The following is a 21,099-nucleotide window of genomic DNA, read 5'->3' on the forward strand; positions in this document are numbered from 1 at the left end:
ACATGCAGCTCTCGCGCTCGCTGATGGCGGCTGCCATCACTGCGAGCTGTTGCCATTAGCGACTCTGAGGACTCGCTTGGCACTGTTCAACGAGACTGCGCCCACACCTGCTGTTGTGCCGCGCCGTAAAAAGCGCCGCGCTCAGCGAATCCCGGAGCCCTCTCTCAGCCGTCAAAGCTCGCCGGTGCGCCCGCCTGCTTCTCCGGTTTCATCAGCTTCACTTCCGGACGGACAGCGGCCGCGGTCTGCCGCCGCTTCTGTCGATGACGCTGATGAGATCGACGCGCTGCTACGAGAGGGGGATTCCTGCTCTCTCATAGCATCAGGCAGTGAGGATTGGGCGAGCTCTGAGGATCCCGCCCCCCCTGCCCGTGCTTCTACGGGAAAGAGAGCGAGCATTGAGGCGGAGCTCATGCGCGTGCTCACTCAGGCCACGGCGAGCCTCGGCCTCGAGTGGATTACGCCTGAGCAGCCTGCTCACAACCGGCTGGACGGCTACTTCCTGCCTGGGGAGCGCGTTTCACCTGCATCCAAGCCAGCGCCCTTTCTTCCTGAGCTTCATGAAGAAGTCGCTAAGTCTTGGGGCTCCCCTTTTTCGGCCAGGACACGATCCTCTGTCTCTTTGGCGTTCTCCGCTGTCGACGACGCAAAGAACAGAGGCTACCACTCCCTACCGCCGGTCGAAGAGGCTATTGCAGCGCACTTATGCCCGCCCTCTGCTGGACGGCGTGCTAAGATGGTGCTGCCCTCAAAAGCCTGCCGCACGACGTCAGCCCTGCTCCGCCGCGCTTTCTCCGCCGCCGGGCAGGCCGCGTCAGCGTTGCACACCATGGCCACGCTCCAGATATACCAGGCCGATCTCCTCCGCCAGCTGGACGAGAGAGGACCTGACGCAATCTGCGTGCCGGACTTGAGGAGCGCTACAGACTTCGCTCTTCGCGCCACCAAGTCAGCAGCACAGGCCATTGGACGGAGCATGGCCTCGCTCACCGTGTCTGAGAGACATCTGTGGCTTACGCTCTCTGACATGACTGAGTCAGAACGCACCGCGTTCCTCGACGCATCGCTTTCCCCTGCCGGCCTCTTCGGAACCTCGGTCAAAGATTTCGCCGATAGGTTCGCTGAGGTGCAGAAAGCGACCCAGGCCATGAAGCACTTCCTCCCGAAGCGCTCCGGTTCTGCAGCAGGCCGTGCGAAACCGTCTGCTCAGAGCTCACAGCCTAAGCCTCCGCCCGCCGCCTCCTCTTCTCAACGCCGCCAAACTCAGAGCTCGAGACCGCGCTCTCGCTCATCCGGCCGCCGCCCCGCCCCGCGTGGCCCGCGGCAGAAGATTGCGTTGAAGCCAGAGGCCCCGAAATCGTCCTAGCACGCCTAGGAAAGCGACGGTGTCCAAGTCCCGCTGCGGCCGGACTTCCACCAAAGCTTGCCGCTCGTCCAGTTCCAGGAAATGTGACTGGTCCAGCGTATTTAGCAGCCAACAAGCCGGTTCCATTACCCGCTTGCCTGCACACAAAAGCCGTTTTTACGGCTACCCAGATAAATCCCTTAAAGAGTGTATTTTCTGGTGTCCCGGCCACGGCCGACGGTGTTTCATGTGTAGAAAAAATGCCCACTACTCAGTGCCCATTCCTACACACAAGCACAGCCCTTCACACAGGGCCCGCGCACATAAAATCTACTCAGATCGATTGCGCTTCAAATGTAGCAAAAGTGCCCACTACCCAGTGCCCACAAACGCTACTTCCCACATGTCTCACGGTCCCTGTAAATACAGGACCAGTATGCATATGCTCTGCTCACGCGAGCAATGCTGTAAAGGTGGTGTATGTGCCCGCTGCTCTGCGCCCACGCCCACACACAGACATGAAACTAGCCCAGCCCTCCTCCTCTCAGCTAAACACTGCGGAGGAGTCGAGCGCGGGCATTCTGCCCGCTGTTATCAGCGCGCCCCCTGCCTCAGATGTCATGAGCGCGACGCTTATGTCACAGCACATAAAAGCCGCTGTATCGCGAGCCGATCAGAGCGTGCTTCGCATCCAGCCCCTAGCTACTCGCGCACCTGCGTGGGAAAAGCTTCCCGGGGTTTCGAGATGGGTGCTGAACATCATAAAAGAAGGCTATTCGCTGCAGTTTCGCCGACGCCCTCGCCGCTTCATGGCGCGCGTCGAGACCACGGTAGAATCGAAAGTAGCTCATCTACTTCGAGCCGAGATTTTGAAACTGTTGAGCAAAGGGGCTATAGAACCCCTATCTCAAGCTCAAAGCGAAGGGGGGCTTTACAGCAGATACTTCCTGGTGCCCAAAAAAGACGGGGGTCTCAGACCCATACTAGATCTGCGGCAGCTGAACAGAGCGCTTATGAAGCGCCAGTTCAGGATGCTCACAACCAGAAAAATCCTCGCGCACGTCCGCCAGGGGGACTGGTTTGTGTCAATAGATCTAAAGGACGCGTATTTTCAAATACAGATAGAGTCACGTCACAGGCGATTTTTGAGATTCGCCTTCGAGGGCCAGGCATATCAGTACACAGTCCTGCCTTTCGGCTTGTCCCTGGCACCCCGTACATTTACGAAGTGCATGGACGCAGCGCTCGCACCCCTCAGATTACGGGGCATACGAGTGCTGAACTATCTGGACGACTGGCTGATTCTAGCCCAATCTCACTCAGAGCTCGTAGAGCACAGGACCATTTTACTCGATCACCTCGAGAATCTCGGTCTCGCAGTGAACTGGGAAAAGAGCTCGCTTTTCCCCAGACAGATTATATCTTTTCTGGGAATAGAGCTGAACTCGCTGCTAATGACAGCACGCCTGTCATCTCAGCGCACACTGGACATTCGGCGCGCAGCCGGCTCGTTCCGCTGCGGCGCGATAGTCCCTCTCAAAGCCTTTCAAAGGATGCTCGGTCTGATGGCCTCAGCATCTTCAGTTCTCCAGTTGGGCCTTCTGCGCATGCGCCCACTGCAGTTCTGGCTCAGAAAGAGAGTACCACGCACAGCGTGGGCCTCCGGTCGGCTTCGCGTCAAGGTCAATCAAGCATGCATTGCAGCTTTGAAACCTTGGGAGGCAAAAGACTGGTACCAATCAGGTGTAAGCCTGGGGACTTCCTCGAGAGTGATGGTGGTGTCCACGGACGCATCCACCTCGGGATGGGGGGCGCTGCTCGAGGGCAGACCGCTTTTTGGCCAATGGTCAAAGCAGGAGAAGCTCTTACATATCAACTGCCTCGAAATGTTGGCAGTGAGCAAAGCGCTCACGCGCTTTTGTCCCCTCATAAAGGGACACCACGTGCTAATACGTTCAGACAACGTCTCAGTGGTGTCCTACATAAATCGCCAGGGCGGCCTCAGGTCCCTGACTCTGTACAGGCTAACCAGGCGCCTCCTGATATGGGCCCGCAGCAACCTGCTCTCGCTGAGAGCAGCGCACGTGCCAGGGCTCCTAAATATAGGACCAGACAGACTGTCCAGGAACAGGTTCCGACAGGAGAATGGTCTTTGCACCCACAGACAGTCCAGCTGCTGTGGAAGAAATTCGGCAGAGCGGAAGTAGACCTGTTCGCGTCTCAAGAAAACGCTCACTGTCCAGAATTTTTCTCGAAGAGCAAGGACGCGCTGACCCACGAGTGGCCTCGCCGTCCTCTCTACGCTTTTCCCCCCGTCTCCCTCCTGACTCAGGTGGTAGAACGGGTCAGGGAAGAAGGATGCTCAGTGCTGCTTGTAGCCCCACTTTGGATGAGCCAACCTTGGTTCCCAATTGTGATGCAGTTAGCGAGCACCGCCCCGTGGCCAGTGCCTCTGAGGAGGGATCTCCTCTCTCAAGCCAACGGCTCGATTTGGCATCCTCACCCAGAGCTGTGGTCCCTCCATGTGTGGGCCATCAACGGGTACCCGCTGACCTCCCACAGGGAGTGTTAAACACTATCACACAGGCCAGAGCTCCGTCTACGCGACGTCTCTATGCCTCAAAATGGTCAGTGTTCTCTAGCTGGTGCACAGCTCGTGGTGTGTCACCCCTGCATTGCGGTGTGACGGAGGTTCTCTCCTTCCTACAGGAGCTGTTGGATAAGGGCAGGTCCCCTTCCACGCTCAAAGTCTATGTAGCGGCCATAGCAGTGTTCTCTTCGACCACGCTCGGCCAGTCTATTGGAAGGAACGATTTAGTCATTCGCTTCCTTCGAGGAGCTAAGAGACTGAATCCTCCCAGACCTCCCACAGTCCCTATATGGGACCTTTCTACGGTACTGGAAGCCATGAAAGGTCATCCATTTGAGCCCTTGCAGGAGATTGATCTTAAACACCTGTCTTTCAAGACGCCGTTTCTTCTGGCTCTCGCTTCAGTGAAGCGCATAGGGGACTTACACGTGCTCTCAGTAAGCGCGACGTGCATGGAATTTGGGCCGAATGACTCTAGAGTTATACTCAAACCTAAGCACGGTTATGTTCCTAAATCCCTCAATACACCGTTCAGAGCACAAGTCATTTCCCTGTCTGCCCTGCCAGTCACTGAAGGAAATATGGACGAAAGCTCCCTTTGCCCAGTCAGGGCGTTAAGAGCTTATGTGTCTCGCTCGTCTGTTTTCAGACAGACGGAGCAGCTCTTAGTTTCGTTCAGCGGGCGTTCTAAGGGACTAGCCGCTTCGAAACAGACCCTATCCAGATGGGTAGTGGACGCAATAGCGCTAGCTTACACAACCAAGGGCATGCAGTGCCCGCTGGATGTCAAAGCGCACTCCACGAGAAGCATGGCTTCATCGTGGGCATGGTCAAGTGGGATTGCCTTGCAAGATATTTGTATGGCGGCAGGCTGGGCCTCTCCGTCTACATTTATAAGGTTTTACAACCTAGAGGTTCCCGCACTACAGGCCAGACTACTGTCGGTCTAGTATGGCCAAAATCTCATAACTGGCGCTGTCAGTTATGCAGCTATTGAGTATTGCAATCCTTGCTCTATGCTGCTATAAGGAAGATAGTGGCTAACCCCCCTCTCTTCCAGGATTCCCTGTGAGTCCCCTGTGTGATTATGTACTGTATGAACTCCGGGCTGTCGCCCTTGAGTCTATGGTATCAGATCCCAGCACGCACGGCGTTTTACAGTAGGTTCCCTAGCGTATTCTACGCAGTACGAGAGTATCTCTCGTAAGAGAACGTACTCGGTTACTAACGTAACCTCGGTTCTCTCTAGAGAGAGGAACGAGTACTGCGTATCCTGCCGTGCCTGCACGCGCTCTGGTTGCTTCGACTATGAACCAGAGAAATAATGCCTGCGAGCGGTATTTATAGACCTAAGCCACGCCCGTCTCGGCGGGACGTGACGCAGAGGGCGCGAAGCGCCCTCATTGGGTCTGACGTCACTCTAGGTCTCGCTCGATAGGCTTAAGCAGTTGCCAGCAGACCAGCCAATAGGCGCGCGAGCTGCCTCGCCTATGTCTGTATGCTGCCGCAACGCGTTTTACATTAATACAAAATTAAAGGATAATTTTTTTGGGCTTCAGTATTCTCGTGGAAAAGGATTTTCCCCTAGCGTATTCTACGCAGTACTCGTTCCTCTCTCTAGAGAGAACCGAGGTTACGTTAGTAACCGAGTACGTTTCTTCCTGGTTTCCACGTCAGCGCTGTTTGATCCGTTAATAACGGAGAAATGTGAATGTTTCTCACTAGATCTCGCAGCGATGTTATTACTTTAGTGGCGAGTTCAAATGCTTTCTTTACTGGATCTCTTAGCGTTGTGTAGTATAAGATCGGCTCGCGCTGCGTTGGTCCAAACTGATAAACAGTCCGTCACGAGTAGCTCAGTTTCGTTCCGCTTACATTGCGTTTGCCATTTGATGTTGCCGCATCGATGCTGAATCGTGCATGCCCCGCATTGCGATGCATCGCCGAATCGATTATTGTTGACACCACTACGGTGCATATAGCTCTAACTTATCTAGGCTGGTTTAAAAAAACGAGGATTGCTTTCGTCTGTCCAACTAGCAACTGAATTTCCTGGGTTTAATCATTCTGTTTTATTTTTCATTTCTTTGGATGTTTGTGTGTGCCTTGGAAATCTGCCACCACCGTTCTGTGCGGACCAGTGCTGCGTTCCAGTCCACTTTTAAGACACACACTTGCGAACTTCCCTAAGCACTTCCCCTCGGGGGAATCCTCACCGCCATTTTGAAGTACGTTCCACTTCGTGAAGTGGACGAGGGAAGTTTATATGGACAGACCCTCGTTCCCTCGATTTTGACAGAGGGAGCGAGTCTACTTCATATGTTCACTTCAGGCACCTATATGTGTCCCACAATGCAGTACGATTGTGACGTCACCACAAATCTCATCTAATCACCACCACAACAAACAACTCTATGATATATTAATTATACCGGTATATATTTTTTAATTTAAAACAACCCACACACACCTATGTACATTTGGATGCTACACTAAACAAATTCTTAAAGGGAAAAAATTTAAATAATAAATCAACTCCTTAGCTGATTCCAAGTGATCAAGGGCTTAGGGTGTTCCAGTTCAGCCCATTGCAGTCTCCACCAGTAGTGGGCACTCGTGCATCGTAAGCGATGACGTACATCCGAGTGAACGAGACGGAGGGAAGTTAGCGAGTGAAGGGCATGACAATTTTGGACTGGAACGCAGCACTGGACCTAGGTGGGCCTAGGGTGGAGGCCTACTAGTGGTAGCCTGCTAATTAAATTATTATTTTTTTCTGTTTGTTTGGCAATCATTATACCCCCATATTCGGCCTATGGGCATTGTGCAATATCTCCTGTGGGGACAGTGCTTATTTTGCAGTGTTTACTAGTGTGAAATGTGAAATACCGTGTTAGTGTGTGTGCACGGCCTATTTGGTTTGAAGTGTCTCTTGCAGTGTTGGAGTGTGTGTATGTGAACAGTATCTATTTATTCAACTTTATTCACTGTAGTCTATGTATTATGAGACTTTATACACTGTAACTCATCTACTATGAGACTTTATTCACTGTGACTTATTTTATTGTAGAATTTTCTCCACTGCTACCTACAGGGAACATTTGCCTGCTCTGATTGCCAATCAGCATATTATTGTGTCTAGTGTTTAATAAAGTTATATTTGAGTACATCAGTCCCATTTCTGTTATTTTATTGGACATAACCTGTCTAGATAGCTTGAATGGGAGCGCTGTTTGGGTTTTCTAGCTTAGGTATTCAAATTGTGTGCTTGAGTGCGCCCCCTGGGGGTCACATATATTATCATTTATATCAGTGTTTCCTGAACAGAGAGACTGAAGAGTGTCATTGTTCTCTACAGGTTGAGGGATTGTGGTGTTAGGGATGAAGGTTGTGCTGCTCTGACTTCAGCTCTGAGATCAAACCCCTCACACCTGAGAAAACTGAGTCTGTCATTAAATAAAGTAGGAGATTCTGGAGTCAAGCAGCTTTCTGATCTACTGCAGGATCCTCACTGTAAACTTGAAATACTCGGGTAAGATTGTATAAAATGTCTAATATGGTCAATAATGATTGTCATACTAAAATCTACTTTGAAATAACTAATTAAATGTTGCTTTTATTTTCAGTAGATTATTTCCAATGTGTCTGACATCATTGTACAATATTAATGATAGTATAAACATGACTGGATGATGTAAATATGTTACAACCGTGTTCATATACAGATATGTTGATGATTTTTGTGTACTTGCATAAAGTTTTTTATATTTTGTTACACTTTATTTTAAGGTGTCATTGTTGCAGTGTAATTATGTATTATGTAAGTACTGAGTAATATTAAGCAACTACATGTACTTACTATAGGGTTAGGGTAGGATTAGGATAGGATTAGGATTTGGTTGAGGGTTAGTTGCATGTAATTATGCATAATTTACTGTTATTACTATGGTAGCTACATGTAACATATGTAACAAGGTCACTTTTAAATAAAGTGTTATTGAATATTCTTGCAATTTTTATCAAATGGAAACTAACCCCCACAAGCAATTTGTAGAAGAGGGTCTGAACATCAGACTGGACCTGTTAATGGTGCTGTGGATTAAGTCTCTCTTTCTAATTGTGAAGTTCCTGCTTATCTGAGCTGTAGACCCTGAACTGAGAGACTGAAGAGTGTCATTGTTCTCTACAGGTTGTGTGATTGTGGTGTTAGGGATGAAGGTTGTGCTGCTCTGACTTCAGCTCTGAGATCAAACCCCTCACACCTGAGAGAACTGTGTCTGTCATGGAATAAAGTAGAAGATTCAGGAGTCAAGCAGCTTTCTGATCTACTGCAGGATCATCACTGTAAACTGGAGATACTGTGGTAAGATTTTATAAATGTTTCAACATCCTCCATTTTTCATATGGTCAATAATGAACAAAAAAAACTAAAAAAGACAAAAATTGTCCTGATAGATAATTTGTTGTTTAATATTCATGAGATTCTTTCCAAAGTTTTTATTTACTAATACTTGAATGTGATGGATAAACCGTAGCTAGTTGTGCATTCAGGGCGAAACAAGACTCCTCTGTATCAGTCCTGATCACCCTGTCAGGTTTATTTTGTCATGAGAACAGTTTTAATGTATATTATCCTGCTTATTATACACCTACTTGCCACATAAGTAAATAACTGGACTCAAAATATTGATTTTAGTTTAAATATCTTATCACGAAACTCAAGGCTTCTGCAAAGTAAAATTGTTTCTAGCAAGGGTTAGGATTAGGGTTAGATTTGAACCAAGATAAACAAACAAGCTTAAACAAGATGATCATTTAAGGGATAATATACATTCATAACACTTATTATACGGCTTTTCACTAAATGCATAATTTTGTGGACATTAAATATTTATTTAAGTTGAAACTGTTTTCTCACATGTATATTATAATCCATTACAGCAGGAGTGTCCAATCCTGATCCTGGAGGTCAACGTCCTACAGAGTTTAGATCCAGCCAGCTCCAACACATTCAACTGGACATTTCTAGTCAGTCTGAAGAGCTTGATTAGTTTGTTCAGGTTTGTTTAATTAGGGTTGGAGCTCAACTCTGCAGGACAGTGACCCTCCAGGAACAGGTTTGGACACCCCTACATTACAGAGTTCAAAACAAACCTTCTGGCAACAATATTACAGTACTATTAATACTGTAATCCCCTGATTTCTTTTTTAATAAACTGATAACTGAGATTAAAAGGAAAAAAGCAAGAGAAAACCACATTATAACAAACGAGAACCGACAGAGACTGAGGGAGAACACAGGGTATATATACATGAGACAAACATAGGACCTCTAAAACAAGATAATTAATGACACACAGCTGAACCAAAATAACTAATGAAGACGGTAACCATAGAAACAAAGGAGTGGTGGGAAACTGAACAAATGAACACAGGAACTGATCAGAAATATAAACAGAAAGTCCAAACCCAAACTGAAATGTCACAGGTGGTTATATTCTTTAAATGTAATTGAATATACGATTTAAGGAGCTGTTGATTATGTATTGTTAATTGGCCATATTCTGTTGTTTGAAAGGTGAACAGACAAACTAAACAAACGTAAAGAGAGACTGAATGAAGGTACATTGAGATTGTGAGAAGTGTTGTAATAAGCAATGGCTTCTGCTAATCCTTACTTGAATTGTAACTCTATTATGAAACTAATTCATAATAAATATACTTTTTTTTATCTTATGGATTTAATTTTGAGTTTATGTACCAAAATAAACAAAAAAATATCAATAGTAGTAATGTATAAAATTATGGTTTACAAATAGCCCATTTGTCCTTGTTCATATGGTAGCATGTTTTTCCAGTAAAATTATTAACTGTACTATAAATTGCAAGTTAAATATGTTTTATCTTTAATCCTATTATATTTATAGTAGAGGTGGGCATAGATTAATTTTTTTAATCTAGATTAATCTAGATTCATTTTGAAATTAATCTAGATTAATCTAGATTAAAATGGCTCATTTGAATTCTGCCGAAGGCATTCAGAATATGTGTGCTACCCAAATAATGACTATAAAAGTAAGTCTTTGAGAACGGGTTTCTCAAGCCAGGTGGCGCATTAGACCAGGGGCTCATCTCCTGTTTCCAAAATGCATCACAAACTGCTTGAGAAAGCTGTTCTACTCATAGACTGTAAAAGGTTACTACTGTACTGTTACCGTCCGTAGGCAACATTAGGTAGGTCTATGTTATTATCAACTACTATAGGCTATCAATTAGGGATGGGCGATATGGCCTAAAATCCTTATTGTGATGTACATTGCAGCCTCTTGCGATAACGATATATATTATAATAAAACCATTTCAGAACAGGTTACACAGACCCTGCTAAACAACTGCTAAATGTTTTTTTTTTTTAAAGGGTGTATGTAGTTTTGAGAACATATATTGTGCAAAACTGTAAGTATACAACATCATTTTGCAGATAAATAAAATGTAAGTACACTAGCTGCAGAGACTTAAGTAGGTCTAATGTTTATTATGGCTTGGAGCTTATGAAACCCCAAATTTAAAATTAGAATATTGTCTAACTGATGTCTTTTCAGTTAAAAAGAAACACAACAACGATTCTTAAAATCGGGCGCAGACAGAGATTATGTGCTACACCACTAAGATATATTGGGAATAATACGCGCGCGCTGGTATTCAGTGATATGTTTCGTTTTGAATTTGAGGTGGTAGAATGGATTAGTCGTGTGTTAACTTACAGAACTGTTACCCCACACACTCTGTCTATATAGTTTGCTGCTGCTCGTCGGACGGCTTAAATCCGAACTAAGTCCAAATAATAGATGTTGCACCGATCTTTTTCACCAGCTTTCACTTTCAGCCGTGTTTACTTAAGATGACGACGAATATGATGCGTTGCAGCCGGGTGCCTCGCGGCCGCGGGTAGATTGCGTCATCCTAGCTTGTGTCTTATAGAGCCAGCTCCCAACACCAACTTGGAGAATAGATTAATGGCGATATTTTTTTTATCGCCCGATAAGAGTCTCACGTTAACGCTGATAATGGCCCACCACTAATTTATAGTTTATCTGTATAAAATCTTTGTTTATTTATTTATTTGTTTGTTTGTTTGTTTAGGTTTCTTTCTCCAAACTACCTTTTCATATAATAATACAGTGTCGAGCAGGTCGATTATAAACGCCTCTGAGGTTTCATACACAGCCAGCGGATGGTTGTGATGCGGTGTTAGGAGAAAATATAAATAAAAAAGATCATGCTTAAATTAGACTGGACCTGTTAATGGTGTCGTGGATTAAGTCTCTCTTTCTGATTGTGAAGTTCCTGCTGATCTGAGCTGTAGATCCTGAACTGAGAGACTGAAGAGTGTCATTGTTCTCTACAGGTTGAGGGATTGTGGTGTTACAGATGAAGGTTGTGCTGCTCTGACTTCAGCTCTGAGATCAAACCCCTCACACCTGAGAGAACTGAGTCTGTCATTGAATAAAGTAGGAGACTCAGGAGTCAAGCAGCTTTCTGATCTACTGCAGGATCCACACTGTAAATTGAAAATACTGTGGTAAGATGTTATAAAAGTCTCAACATTGTCTGTTTTTCTCCTGTGGTAAATAATGAATGATATACAAAAAAAGTTTACCATCAAGTAACTGAAAAGGATGTTTGATCTTCTGAAGATTATTTCCAAAGATTCTGAGGTAATTTTACTTTTAACCCTCTGAGGTCGGCAAACGCGCCCCCGCGTTTTGCTGGATTTTCTCCACATTGTAGAACTATAAACTTAAATTACTCCATCATTTATGGTCATACAGAAAAAAAGAAATATAAAAAAAGAATCTGTGATATTTCTACTTTTGTATGTGTCCACTTACAATCAAATCAAAACATTGTGCTTTTGTAAAATAAAGAAAATAAACAGGGTGTGCGTTCTGCCTCTCCGTCGCGGTGAACTTTTTTTTCTTGAGCACGTCTATAAACTGAAACAAAACTCAGCGAATACTTGTCACACATTTATGAGCCATACACCTTTATAAACATTTAAGTGTGTACTTTTAAAACGATCGGGTTCAAAACGAAAACAAATATTCTCTGTTTAAGTAATTTGTATAAAACCAACAAGATGTCCAGCTTCTCAAACGCTTGCTCATTACAGTTAATTTGGCCACGCCTACGAGCGCAAAAGACATTCACATGCAAATCTCCACATGGAACGCGATCGCGCTCATTACCTCGAAAACAAAACACCAAAACACTTCACTTTTCGTCGAGTTAGGCGCACCGTGAGCTTACATTGGATTTAGGCTACCTCAGAAGAAGAAGAATGCGATTTGAAGACAAGAAAGATTTAAGGTAAGAAATTCTTACATATTAGTTTGTTATTGTTGCATAAATGTCACATTGCAGTTGAACTGTTGCTAGATATATGGGGAATATTATAATATTTAGACCCGTGTTTACTGTTAGGCCTACTGTGTTTGTGGATATCTGGTCAAACGTAGATATGTATGGTAACCATAATGTTTTATATTTGAGCGCGATCGCGTTTGAATGTATCATATTTTGCAGCGCGATCGCGTTTGAATGTATCATATTTTGCAGCGCGATCGCGTTTGAATGTATCATTTGAAAATTTGAAAAGCAAAACACACCAAACAGCTTCATGTTTTTACTATTATCTCATTTCATATCATCATAACGAATGGAAACATTTGAAGTAACATGATAATCAATATATTTTTCTCTAGCTTGGTTGTTACTGAAATCTTTTGGAAGATTTATACTGCTATCTATTGTTATTATTATTTTATCCAGCACTGCGCATAGCCTATGCCTACAAGGCACAACAAACCTGGTGTTCATTATATTATATATTGTTGGAAACATTTGTGTGTGTGTGTGTGTATTCTGTGAATTTTAAAAAGCAATTTTAACCACTGAGTCCTGCCGACTTCAACACTCACATGAGTCTCTGGAACATGAACATGGTAAAGTGAAAATCAAACACCTTGGAAATGAAAGGTATGTACAATGTTTTTAGGAATGGCACAAAGGTCTCTGTCTTTCAATAAGTGCTTTTTTGCCATTTGTTGTGTCTATTTGGATTATGTTGTGTAAATAAATCCAAACAATCTAAAAGCCATTCTTTTTGAAATCTCCTCATTTACAGTATTGTGCAAGGTTGCTCAGAATGACAGGGGCCTGATAGGTCCTAATAGGGCCATTAGGGGAGGGTCTTTGTCTTAGGTGTAAAAAGCCATACATATTAATGAGCTCACGCATAGAGCTTTCTCACACAAAACACGTCGTAAAAATTTTAAATCAATATATTGTCTTCTCTGAATGAGCAGTCAGGGTGATTTTCACATAGTTTTAGAGCAAATATTCTAGGCTACGTCATACAATTTTCAAAAGTCTTGTGAAGAAATAATCAGTATGGGTTTCATGGCCTTATTTCAGTGAGAATTTTTTTTTGTATTTTCACAAACCACGCATAAATGTCATTATCTCAAAACTACAAACTTTTACATACATGCTGTTGATGTATTATTGTAGCAGAGTTTGTGCTGAATACAGTGTAATTAGACTTTAGCCATGAAAATGTCACAAGTAACAGAAATAAGCACAAATGTCAGAGCATGTCAGAACACCTCCAGGGCCCAGAAAACAGCTCAGACCTCAGAGGGTTAATAGTTTTTACAAGTCAAAAACATGATTGGATGATGTGAAGAGGTGACAACTGCTTTCATATACAAATCTGTTCAGGAGAAATTCATATATATCATAACATTTATATCAATGTTTCCTGAACTGAGAGACTGAAGAGTGTCATTGTTCTCTACAGGTTGAGTAGTTGTGGTGTTACAGATGAAGGTTGTGCTGCTCTGACTTCAGCTCTGAGATCAAACCCCTCACACCTGAGAGATCTGTATCTGACTGGAAATAAAGTAGGAGATTCTGGAGTCAAGCAGCTTTCTGATCTACTGCAGGATCCTCACTGTAAACTGGAGATACTGTGGTAAGTTTGTATAAAATGTCTCATATGGTAAATAATGATTGTCATACAAAAAAAGATCTACTGTAATATTACTTATGGGACTGTTGTTTCTATTTTCATTATATTCTTTCCAATGTGTCTGATATCATTTTACAATATTAATGATAGTTTAAACATGACTGAATGATGTAAAGATGTGACAACCGTGTTCATATACAGATATGTTGATGATTTTTGGGTACTTGCATAAAAAATGAATATTCTGTTACACTTTATTAGGGGTTCAAGCATGAAATGCTGAAACCCTATTGTAATTGTATGGATTTGTAAAGGACAAACCGTAAGGCCTAGAGACTTAAAACCTGGCCAGATGGTAGGCCTCAATTTTGGGGAGAACCTATCAGAGTATGACCCCGATTGGCCCATAGGTGGCGCTACAGCAACCAAAAGTACAAAATCGTGCATAACTCTTAGAGGACTCTTAGACAAAATGGCTATCTCCAATTAAAAAAATTTTGCTATGTCGAATTTTGTCCGAAACCTACTTTTGCGAACTAGTCCCTGGTTTTTGACCCGATCGGCACCAAACCAGTCTAGGACAATTCTCTGGACTCTCTAGATCAATAATTATCGAAAAAAGTTGAACTTTTGCATTTCTATGGCTGTAATAGGGTCATTTATAAAATTGGTGTGGCAAAATACACTAAAAAGCATATAAATCATAAATGAAAACTCAGAACTTCACAAAAATTGGTTAGCATATGTAACATAACATCATTAACAAGCATGCAATTTTATGGAGATCGGACAATAGGTGGCGCTATAACTGTTAAAAAGCTTTAAAACCATATATTTCCTATGGTAAATTGCCTGTATTGGCTGTAAATGGTCTTTTCCATCTATTATGTCAGTGGTTACATGCTTGCTAAATAAAACTTAATAACTTTTGATGCTTTTGTGCTTAAAGGCCTTAAAGGCCTTAAATGCTTGAACCCCGATAAATGCTGCTTGCAGCTTTAATTTTAAAGTGTATATTATATATTTAAGTACTGAGTAATATTAAGCAACTACATGTACTTACTATAGGGTTAGGGTAGGATTAGGATTTGTTTGAGGGTTAGTTACATGTAATTATGCATAATCTACTGTTATTACCATGGTAGATACATGTAACATATGTAACAAGGACACCGTTAAATAAACTGTTGTTGAATATTCTTGACATTTTTATCAAATGGAAACTAACCCGCGCAAGCAGTTTGTAGAAGCGGGTCAGGGGCCGTATTCACAAAGAATTTTAAGGCTAAAAGTAGCTCCTAACTGGCGAATTTAGGAGCAATTCCTAAAAATAATTGGCGTGTCTCTCGTAACTTTAGGACTCCTAATTTTTTTGACTAAGAGTAATTCACAAAGCATTTTAGCCCTAAAAGTAGCACCTAAGCCTGGGACAGCTTAAAAGAAGTCGAGAGGACTCCTAACTCACTAAGACCTATTCACAAACCGCTTTTTGTGGCATTTCACGTTGCGATGTTTTGAAATCCGTATGCGGCAGCTACAGGAGCTTCCAATCGCGAGGGAACAATTTTGCATTGTAGGCATAACTAGGGATGCAATAACGCCACCAACAACAACCAAAACTAGGCTACTCATTCAGTGCATGTAAACTAATTGTAACGTTTGATTGTGAATCAAATTAAAATGTTCTTCTCTTTGCAAACGTAGGCAGAGGCATATAGTGACAGATTAATTCAATAATGTTGCAAAGATATTGCATCAATCCATGTTTCATTAGGCTACTAGGCTATTTGTTTTGCCTTACTCTTTATATTTATTTAGGCTATTTATTCAGTTATTCATAATCTTCCGTCCTTCGCACTACTTGTGTAGCGCACGCATTCTCAGACCTGTCACCTGTCAATCATCGTCGTAGGGGAGGGGTTTGGAATCATTCCCGCGTTACAATCATCAGCCAATCAAGGTGGTCACTTCAGTCAAGCTCGTGCATGAGTAATGACGTCATCCATAGCAACGAAGACTCACTCTTAGTTTAGGAGTTGTCATTTTTCTTTACTAAGAGTAGGTCTGAAAGGCGTTGTGAATAACTTTTGAGAGAAAACTCCTAGCTAAAATCTTTTAGTGCGATTTAGGAGTACTCCTAGTGGTAAGATAAAATGCTTTGTGAATACGGCCCCTGAACCTCAGACTGGACCTGTTAATGATGCTGTGTGATCATTGTCATCTGATTGTGAAGTTTCTACTCATCTGAGCTGTAGATCCTGATCTGAGAGACTGAAGAGTGTCATTGTTCTCTACAGGTTGAGGGATTGTGGTGTTACAGATGAAGGTTGTGCTGCTCTGACTTCAGCTCTGAGATCAAACCCCTCACACCTGAGAAAACTGGATCTGACTGAAAATAATCTAAGAGATTCAGATGTGAAGCTGCTCTCTGATCTGAAGGAGGATCCACATTATAAACTGGAGACGCTAGAGTGAGTAGTGATGATTAAAACGATGATTCATATTTTAATTGAAAGTCAATTTTGTTTCTTCTTAGTATACTTTCCTTGTGATGGTGAATTACACACTATAAACATGTTTAATACTATACAATACAATTTTATTTATATAGCACGTTTGAAAACAACTGGTGTTGACCAAAGTGCTTTACAAAAGCCAAGAAAACAAATAATGAGATAGAAAACACATAAAACAGTAAAGCGAAAAATATAAATAAAAAGAGTAAGAGAAATAAGTTTAATAAGAGTTTGATTCATTATAATAGTTTATAGCAACAATTAAATATCTTCAAGTTTCTTTTAATTTCAAACAATTCATTATTTTGCTTTTGTCATTGTCTTTTTATCCATAAATTATGTATTTTGAAAGAATGTCAATTGCAATAGAAGATAATGTTAAATATTTATCTCTAGTTTCTTTATCATAAATAAAACTGAGCCAATGACATAGAAAGAGGAAAGTCATACAGGATTATAGACAAGGGTCAAGGGTCATCATTCATGGTGATGTAGGTGCCAAATCTTAATCTGAATGTTTAAAAACAGCTTTAACATTTGTGTATCACAGTATTATATTATAATCTCTCACTTAATCATCTAAGTAGTTTCTTTTAGTTGTTCTAAAGTGGATAATGCAATAATGTCTCACACATTTGACTGTCTGTGTTTTACTTACAGGTTTTAGGTGTTAGTCTGACCTTCTCTGGATTAGCTGATGGTGAATAAAGAGCCACTACAGACCAGAGTATGTGAGCGGAGTGGAGTGGGAGCAGAGCGAGGAGTGGAGCGGTGTGATTTTGAATGCTGTGCGAAGTGGATTTTTTAAAAGTCGGAGCGTTGTGGTTTTCACTCGCTCCACTACCGCTCCATCACGAGTACAATTCATGCAAACGGCCCATTATAGAACTGCATTTTTAGTAAGAATTCACAAAATGTGAAGGTTACGATGACCCCGATGGACATGAGTTCTCAAGCCTACTGAATATGATCGGGTGAAAGCACATTTTTAACAGGTAACACTTATTCACACACGCAATCACTCTTTCACTAATGCATTGCATTCAGACAAATGTAATCTTACAGTACTGTCTGTATTTGATTTTAAATGAGCAGAAATCTGTAAGTAATGTAGCGGCCCGTAGATAAAATAACTGATTTTCTTCTTTCCAGACAAAATGTGCACTGCAAAAAGCAGCAACGATATTTGACTTTTATAATAAGCTTAGCATGTCATAGGAAAAGTTTGCACACTGTCCAATAAACCACATTGAAACTGTTCTCCTAGTATTGTTTTTGTTTTTTTCATTTAATATGCTTATATATTATGAGCAGAACTTTTGCGAGATTTCAAAGCATACTTATAAATACTTTAGCTGCAATTTCCTCCGGGAGCGAAGACTGGGCAGTGTTTCTGATATCAGTGAGCGAGGAGTGGAGCGGGGAGAGGTAAATGGTGAAACCGGAGTGGGGCTGGAGCGGAGTGATTATTAAATGCTTGGAGCGTGGAGGGAAGATAGTTGCCACTCCACTCCGCTCACATACTCTGCTACAGACACAATCACATTCAACAGAATCAACAGACACAAACCCACAGTGATCATCACACATGTGTTTGTGTAACTTTACAGAATGATCCAATCCTTCATGTAAAGTCAAACAAGGAAACCTTCAACCAAATGGAACTGGATAAATATTCTGAAGGTTCAGATCCAATCTGACTTCTGACCTGTAATGCCTGAATCATAATCATACACTGTTCGTTCGTTGGTCAGAGGAGAACTGAGTGACTGACTGGTTTCTGACAAGGTTTTCTTCTCCATTCTGTCACTGATGGAGTTTGAGTTCCTGCCAATATTATTGATCTGCATTGACACCATTATATGAGAACTGGACGATGACATCACTGTTTTCTCCAGAGCGGCTCTATAGATATATTAACTAAATTAATAACTTTTTAACAACAGAAATGATTCAACACTGAACTTAAGACGGACTATGACAATATTTTCTTTTAGTTTTGCTGTACAACCGAAACAAACTTTGTTGCATTATTTTCCTGTTATCACTGTAAAGCTGCTTTGAAACAATCTATATTGTAAAAAGCGCTGTATAATTAAAGGTGACGACTTTTGTTTCTTCAGAAATGACATTTACACTGGCTCTACTACAAACATCTCCATATAAAATATTTATTTAATTTGACTTAATTTGAGTAATTCAGCCCTCCAAACACATTCAAATGCCTCTAGATTATAATAACATTCACAATAAAATCATCTATTGCATTTTATTTCTTTTTTTATTTAAAAAGGAATGATGCACTGGCCCTTTTAAATGTAAAAGGAAAATCTTTAAAAAAAAATGTTATTCATAAACTATGGACACCTTTTAGTAGTAAAATGCTTGATCAAGTTTTCATTTTCATTTAGAATTGCAGAATATACATTCTATATGCTGTCTTTAATCAATTGGCAACTCCACATTAAATCTTCTCTATATGAATTATTGACAGCATTCTATTGTAACTCGATTCAGTAGTCAGAGATGAAACTCAGAGTCCAGCTGTGTGTCCGTGAAGAGTGACCGTTCCGGACAAACAAGTGAAATCAACTGATCTGAGGTACAGCATTAGTGTCCGGATGGAGAGATAGAAAGAACTAACTAGATCTTTCTATGTGAGCTTTGTCTATGTCAAATTAACTATATGAATTCTTGTCTCAATTCTATTATCTCTGTTCCATTTTATTACTTATACCAACTCACATTACTTTTACCTCATCAAGTTGTGGTAATCTATTAGTGTTCATGACTCTATATTAACTCTTTCCCCGCCATTGATGGAAATTTCCAGCTTTCCGTTTTAACACTCGTCCCAAATTAGACAAAATGAAAAAAAAAAAAACATAAGTGGGGAACAAGTATATTTGCCAAACAACAGTTAAAACAAATACCTGAACCTGTAATCCAGCGATGGTAAATCAGATTGTCTTTGCAAAAAAATTCAGTTCAAAGTCAGTAAAGTCGCGACCACAGTCTCGTCGTAGCGAATAACTCACTCAAAAAAGAGTAATCCAAACAAAGAAGAGTTGATGCTGGTGTAAAGTCTGTGGTGAATGCACAGAAGCACACCAAACAAACACAGTTGATGAAATATACAGTCTAAAATGAGCACTGCTAACACGCTGTTCCTCAACTAGTGACAACAAGAAGGCATAAAAGTTGAGCATTGACTCAAACCCCTTTAAAAAAAATTCAAAAAAATTTCAAAAAATTGTGAGCCCTTCCCAAGTTGAGCTTTCACATGGCTCAAAGGCTAGATCACTTGCTCTTGTTTATATGGGCATTCTAACCCCATCAGCTGAGGCTATCGCCCCCTGGTGAACAGGAGGATAACTGCAAAACAGCTTTAATCAGCCAGTAACAGTGAAAACATGCTGGAACTGTTACACCGTGTTTACACTGTTATACGGTAGGGGGCGCTATTACACATCTTCTGAAAAAAGTAATGAATCTCTTGATCAAAACACAAGCGAAGAAGAAGCAGATACAATCAACACAAATGTGTGTATTGTTCATCTGCAGATCTTTCCAGTAAAGAAGAGCAGAAAAGGGCTCCGCTAATATTTTCTCCAGGATCTGAGCAGCTTTGACACTAGATGATGAATCCATCACCATCTGAGACCGATATGGAGCTAAAACCTGCTGTGCCAAATCTAAATGAAAGCATGTGTGTATTTTGCACAGTTCTGATCTCAGACCTGAAGGCTGTTTAACAGTCTTTACCCATGAAGCTCTTTATAGATCAGATGCTGAACTACAGTATTACTGCTTCATGTCCACAAACACTCTGGATTCATCATCAGAACCACAAGATTGATGCCTTTTCCCCCCAACAGGACATTTTAAAACTGTTTTTAACCAAAGGAAGAGTTTAGGTTTGTAGAAAAGACAGAGGAAGATGAATGACAGAATACCCAGCAAGCAATAGCCGTCATTTCACCATCTCGGTTAAATATAGACCCGATATAGTCCGGCTATGAGTAACCCACTTCTAGCCAAAATAACGTTGAATCTGGTTACATGTCATTTTTTTCCAAAATAACTTGCAAGATGTATGATATTCCATCATGTAAGCAAAGTCAACTGTAATTACAAGGTGTTTGGTTTCATTTCTTTGGCATGTTCTGTGCGTAGCCACGATTTAGCTCATAGTCAGTAGAAAATATGAATTGTGGCAAGTGTTAAATTGTGTCAATTAAGTTCATATAAGAACGACTGATCCCTCAAATCACCATCTTTATCTGCCGTCAAATCACTACAGTAAGAACTACAGTAAGAACTAGATTCATGTCAAATTAGCAACTCAATTTGCTACTGAGATTAAACAATGTCTTGGTATTTTGTAATTGTAATGTTATTATTAATAACTTTTAAGTTTTGACTTGGTATGAGCAAATCTTATTCGTTCATTAATTAAAATACATCATCTTAAACTCATAATGCCTTAATCACTCTAATATTCATCAATCTCCATTTGGTCCATTTAGGTTTGTCCAGTCTTTTCTAATGTTTTTAACCATAATGGGAAGAAGAAAAAAAGAATGATTGTATTTTAAATGTCATGTTGAATAAG

The 21,099-nt window shown here is 41.7% G+C and overlaps 1 protein-coding gene across 3 annotated transcripts in view; it reads left to right on the forward strand.

Annotated features, from left to right (window-relative positions):
• LOC311300281 (NLR family CARD domain-containing protein 3-like) overlaps window positions 1–21,099 on the forward strand; it is an 88,274-nt gene that overhangs the window by 13,612 nt on the left and 53,563 nt on the right. The window contains exons 9-15 of one of the 3 annotated variants that reach the window (XR_014629257.1): window positions 7,294–7,467; window positions 8,125–8,298; window positions 11,344–11,517; window positions 13,798–13,971; window positions 16,266–16,439; window positions 17,145–17,479; window positions 17,637–17,745. Coding sequence is in view for 2 of the 3 variants with exons in the window: in XM_084424480.1 (XP_084280606.1) it covers window positions 7,294–7,467; window positions 8,125–8,298; window positions 11,344–11,517; window positions 13,798–13,971; window positions 16,266–16,439; window positions 17,145–17,151 (877 nt within the window). In the remaining variant the exon portion in view is untranslated. Of the gene's footprint in view, window positions 1–7,293; window positions 7,468–8,124; window positions 8,299–11,343; window positions 11,518–13,797; window positions 13,972–16,265; window positions 16,440–17,144; window positions 17,746–21,099 lie in introns of those variants that run through there. The other 2 variants (XM_084424480.1, XM_084424479.1) reach the window with 2 other exon arrangements.

Source organism: Rutilus rutilus, assembly GCF_951802725.1.
Source record: "Rutilus rutilus genome assembly, chromosome: 11".
Classification (NCBI taxonomy): domain Eukaryota; kingdom Metazoa; phylum Chordata; class Actinopteri; order Cypriniformes; family Leuciscidae; genus Rutilus; species Rutilus rutilus.